This window comes from Arabidopsis lyrata (assembly GCF_000004255.2).
Source record: "Arabidopsis lyrata subsp. lyrata unplaced genomic scaffold ARALYscaffold_1, whole genome shotgun sequence".
NCBI lineage: Eukaryota > Viridiplantae > Streptophyta > Magnoliopsida > Brassicales > Brassicaceae > Arabidopsis > Arabidopsis lyrata.
In genome coordinates, this window is record NW_003302555.1 from 27,140,846 (window position 1) to 27,146,845 (window position 6,000).

General features: G+C 34.6%; 1 protein-coding gene across 1 annotated transcript; it reads left to right on the forward strand.

Annotated features, from left to right (window-relative positions):
- The first annotated feature begins 562 nt into the window (after positions 1–562).
- Positions 563–3,546, forward strand: LOC9330380 (myrosinase 4). The gene is made up of 13 exons (XM_002891595.2): positions 563–766; positions 875–935; positions 1,058–1,116; positions 1,217–1,292; positions 1,394–1,471; positions 1,562–1,649; positions 1,765–2,008; positions 2,109–2,227; positions 2,363–2,574; positions 2,673–2,704; positions 2,788–2,884; positions 2,987–3,095; positions 3,193–3,546. The coding sequence occupies exons 1-13, from the start codon at positions 578–580 to the stop codon at positions 3,359–3,361; spliced, it is 1,533 nt and encodes a 510-aa protein (XP_002891641.1). The 5' UTR covers positions 563–577; the 3' UTR covers positions 3,362–3,546.
- Positions 3,547–6,000: the final 2,454 nt, after the last annotated feature.

Here is a 6,000-nt window from a genome sequence, read left to right on the forward strand (position 1 = left end):
AGATTGTTATTGTTCCTTAAAATAGGGTCTGAAAATTCGTAATTTAATATTTGATACTTGTCGTATTTGTCAATGAGACAAGTCATAGTTTACTTATGGAACGACAGTTGCTGCATTCACGAATAATACAAGTTTTTGTGATATAAGCCAAGTAATATTGAACACGGAACTAACAGTTCCAACCATTTTTTTCTTTAATAATTATTAAGCAACCAGCTAGCTTATATCAAGATAGATAAAAAAAAAAAACTCCAATTAACATCAAAAATGTAATTAATATTAGATGAACTTTACATAAATTGTAAATTTGATGTAGACGTATTTTACAGAGATAAGAGGATATGATGCCGTAAACCTCAAAGTGCTGATTCAGAAGTTATTAATTAGAAAACAAGACAGCGATCGAGGTGGAAAACATGTGGAGAATAATTAAAATGCAATGCAAATATACGTAACGAGTTAACTTGAATCTCCATGCAAGTCCCATGCACTCAAACCCTTGTATATAAACCCCTCCAAGTTCATCGTTAATCATCACCAAAATAAGCCCATCAATAAAGAAAATACAAACTCAACCATGGCAATTACAAAAGCTCACTACTCCTTAGCAGTTCTTGTCGTTCTCTTTGTCGTTTCGAGTAGCCAAAAAGTCTGCAATCCAGAATGCAAGGCCAAAGAACCCTTCCACTGCGACAATACTCATGCATTCAACCGAACTGGATTTCCCAAAAATTTCACTTTTGGTGCAGCTACTTCGGCATATCAAGTATATATATATCTTGGCTTTGGGGATCGATTTTTATTGCTATATATAGGATTTTTGATTTTTTTCGTACAATATATATATCCAACATGACTTAACTTGTTCTACCAGATTGAAGGTGCAGCACATAGAGCACTTAATGGATGGGACTACTTCACTCATAGATATCCAGGTCACAAACATCATTTAACATATTATTTGTTACCATGATCCTCAATGTATGAGAAAAAATGTACCTATATATAGATGTTAAAAAGAGTTATTCATGGTCATGTTTTTGTTATTTATATACAGAAAAAGTTCCCGATCGCAGTTCAGGAGACCTTGCTTGTGATTCGTATGATCTTTATAAGGTAAGAAGAGGCTATCACTATTGATGAATGTGTAGATATGATATTTTTTCAGTTTTGTAATTTCAATTTAATTTTACAACTTTCATTTAACCTTGAACAGGATGATGTCAAACTACTAAAAAGAATGAATGTTCAAGCATACCGACTCTCGATAGCATGGTCAAGGGTCTTACCAAGTAAATACAAAAACACTTCTCCTATTCTTCATGCATGATTTCATCTAATTAACAAAAGAAAAATGACCGAGAATTTTGTGATTTTTATATACTAATCTTAGAGGGAAGACTGATTGGGGGAGTGGACGAGAATGGGATAACATACTACAACAATCTCATTAACGAGTTGAAAGCAAATGGTAAATTCGAAATTCAAGTACTTAATGCTAATACATTTTAAATAATGTTATTGTATTTGTCGTATAAACATTTAACTTACGTGAATACAGGCATAGAACCATATGTGACTATATTTCATTGGGATGTTCCCCAGACTTTAGAAGACGAATATGGAGGCTTCTTAAGCCCACGTATAGTGTAAGTGCATTAACGATTTTGATTCATAACTTCTTCTTTTTTTCTTTCTTTGCTTTAGGTTATGTAACATCGCTATCAAATCTATGTATGCCTAATATGTGCGATACGTGAATAGGGAGGACTACACAAACTACGCTGAGCTTCTATTCCAAAGATTTGGAGACAGGGTCAAATTTTGGATCACTTTAAATCAGCCTTTCTCTCTTGCAACCAAAGGTTATGGAGATGGATCGTATCCACCAGGACGGTGCACCGGCTGTGAATTTGGAGGAGATTCTGGAGTTGAACCTTATACAGTTGCACATAACCAACTTCTAGCTCATGCCAAAGCTGTATCTTTATACAGAAAAAGATATCAGGTACGTATACTGTAAAATTTCTCATTTAATTTCTTTGTGCGTCAATTTTACTTTTATGTGGTACATATTTGTAGTCTATAACCTAAAAATACTTATGCAGAAATTCCAAGGTGGTAAGATAGGAACAACCTTGATCGGGAGATGGTTCGCCCCGCTAAACGAATTTAGCGAACTCGACAAGGCTGCTGCAAAACGAGCATTCGATTTTTTTGTTGGATGGTATATATGTTCACTTAAATGATTCTCAAAACACACACACATTAATATATCAAAAGTTTTAGCTAGGAATATTTTGTTAAAAGCACACTTTAATTTGCAACACTAATTTATGAATCTTTTCTTACATGAATTAAGGTTCTTGGATCCATTGGTGTACGGAAAATATCCAAAGATTATGAGAGAGATGGTAGGAGATAGATTGCCAGAATTCACACCTGAGGAATCAGCTTTAGTTAAAGGATCACTTGATTTTCTAGGGTTGAACTATTACGTTACACAATATGCAACCGACGCACCTGCTCCGGCAAAACCTAGTGCAATAACTGATCCACGAGTTACTCTTGGATGTAAGTAAAACTTATTTTTTTGTATTTGTTTTGTGTGTATTTTTTATTTATATTTCTAGGATCCATACTCATTATTCCGATCCTTTATTTGGTTTCAGTTTACCGCAATGGAGTTCCTATTGGTGTTGTGGTAAGTATCGACTTAAATTTGAAAATATCTTTTTCATAGTTAAAAGATTACTAATTTGACTCTATTTTCTCTTTCTTCTACAGGCTCCTAGCTTCGTCTACTATCCTCCAGGATTCCGTCAGATTCTAAACTACATCAAAGACAACTACAAAAATCCACTTACCTACATCACCGAAAACGGTATGCACATATCATTTTATGTTGCATTTGAATATGTTTAACCAATGAAAAATCGATCTAGATATGTGTTTATTACAAATCTAGCTTGTGTTAAAATTTCAGGAGTTGCTGATCTTGATCTTGGAAACGTAACGCTTGCAACTGCTCTTGCCGATAATGGACGAATTCAAAACCATTGCAGCCATCTCTCTTGTCTCAAATGCGCCATGAAGTGAGTTATAATTCCTGTTTTATTTATTTGATATACTTTCTTCGGACAATTATAAATGTTAATATACCAAAACTACTTTTCGAAAAATATTTTATAGGGATGGATGCAACGTAGCAGGATATTTTGCATGGTCATTGATGGACAATTACGAATTCGGAAATGGTTACACTCTCCGGTTTGGTATGAATTGGGTCAACTTCACTAATCCTTCTGATCGAAAAGAAAAAGCTTCTGGAAAATGGTTCTCTAGGTTCCTCGCAAAATAAGTGGAAGCCGGCCCTTGATATAAATCCAAACCTCAAATGTAATAACAATTGTACTGTATGTATTATTATTTTAAGACTGCCTAAACCTTATGTGTTGTGTGTATGTTGTTAATAATGTTGTGATAATCGGATCTTAATTCGGGGTCAGTTCATAAATAAATAAAAATGTAGATGAAGTTTGTATTGTTCTTGTTCTATACTCTTGCTAAGTATAACATCTCAAAAATCTTTCAACGTTTTACAGTTTGACACCATCGACAGGTATACATTACAAAAGCGCCAAGCCAAGGTGTAACTGTGTAATAATCAAAAATTTTAAGGTGTTATAGTTTAAACCTAAGAAATCATTCTTTGAAAGAATATTAGTCTTAATCACGTGATATGAGCCCTAGCTATAACAATTTCGAAAAACATTTCTACGGCGATGAACGCCTGGGAACAATCCTAATGTCCAATGTTTTCAATTCTATTTACTCTCTTCAGGTGCCTTGCTTCCTTAATTGCCTTATATTGCTATCTACTTTCATTACTGTGATTAATACAAACGACACCAAAAATCGGTACGTCTTGGTTAAATTCAGTTCTCAGAATACTACTAAAAGTGTGACCTTGATTCTCATGAATTCGATACCGTTGGATATATACAATTGTGCCCTTACGGACTAGCATATTGAGTTAAAACTTAATTGCATCAATCAAATGTACATACGGAAATTATAATTTTGATGTTTAATTACTCTCCAAAATTTCTACCCAAAACTATGTCGCCATCATTTTGTCAATACAAATTAGAAATTTACCTAAAAGAATTCTTCAATATTTTTTACCACTTAGAAAGAAAAAAAAATCCCTAATCTTTGTAAACTTCGAGAATATCAATCAAGAGAGGAATATATGCTTTTACAAACTCTTCCCATGATTATTATTGAGTTTGGTTTACCAAAAATTTAGTTTATCTAAATTTGTACTAACACACATATTATATAATATAAAAAAAATTATATGCTCATCTTGTACCGCAAAGATAGGGTTTAAATTTCGTACTTTAAATATTTGATACTTATTAGGGCTGGACGTTCCGCTATGCGGGTCGGGTTAGGGTAAAATACGATCGGGTACGGGTCATTCGGGTTGAGGTGTTTAGGACCCATTAGGATAAATAAAAAAATTACTTTGGTTTCGGTTCGGGTCTTTTCGGGTTCGGATCGGTTATGATATAGATTTTTAGAACTGCTAAATACCTGGTATGTAAATGTTCCGGTAAAGTTTCGGGTTTTCGAGTAAATATCAGGGTTTTCGGGTAAAAATGCTAATTTCGGGTAAAATTTCGGGTTTTCGAATAAAACATTCGAGTATTTTCGGGTTCGGGTTTAGTTCGGATCGGGTTCGGGTTCAGATTTTTGGGTATATGAGTTTAAGATCCAATAGGATAAATCTAAATTTTCAAGTTCAGGTTCGGGTCGATCTTTTCGGATCAGTCCCGGTTCGGATACTCTGTTCCGGTTTTTTTGCCCAGCACTACTTATCAATGAGACAAGTCATGTTTTGCTTATGGAACGTGGGTTGCTGCATTCATGAATAATATAAATGACCATAATGTTAGCAAAATGAGAAGGGACACGGAATTTAAGCCTCCAACCAATTTCAAAAATATTTAAAACTCTTTCAAAATGAAATGTAGTTTTGATTGATTTAATAAATTGAATATAAATTATGTTTAAGGAACATATATGCTCACGCAGACATGTACAGGTTTTGTATATATAAGAGAAAAATGGTGTCGTAAAACTCAAGTTGTCTAGCTAATTGTTTTATTAGAAATCAAGACAGCATGCAAAGTGGAGAACATGGAGGATCAAATTCTTGCAAATGTACGTAACGAGTTTACTTGAATCTCCATGCAAGTCCTGCGAGGTTTTTGCGTAAGTGTCTTAGAGACCGTACATGATAAGGATCGTTTCAACAAATAAAGAAGAATGCACGAGGAGCTCATGTGCCGTCTTAATGTCGATAAGGTACAGAGGAGTAATCAATCAACTTGTGTACGACAAACAGAGTAAGAGATGGCAGAGAAGTGAGATAGTTATTCGTTAAGTTTAAATACGAGGGACGCTTTTGCCAAATCCAGTGACAAAGAGAGGGAAGTAACGGAAATCATCTCTAACAATGACGCATTTGTGCAAGTTACAACCACTTTTGCGGAGTCTTTTGACGGCTAAGTTTCTAGTTGGTCTCTAGGGTTTGTGTAACCAAGAACTCTCCTTTCTAGTGGATTTCCGAGTGGATCTCAGCGAGACATAGTGTTTCTCCTGGTTTGGAACATGAATTTGTTAAACTTGCGCGTCTTTGCTTTCAGTTCTGTTAGAAGTGATAAACGAAGAAGAAGAAGAATCGTGAATTTGTGTTAATCTTCTTAATCCAATCTTATTACATGAGAGGCTCTTATATAGCCGATACAACTGATTTTACAATGACTAAACCAATATAAACCAATGCTAAACCAGTACATATTTGATTACTCTAATACTCCCCCTCAAGATGAGAAGGGAATCTCATCTTGGACATGAAAACGTCAGTCCAAAAATGCCAATGTCCATGCTATGTTCTTGTATGCAGAGTTAAGGCAAACTCTGGGTAAG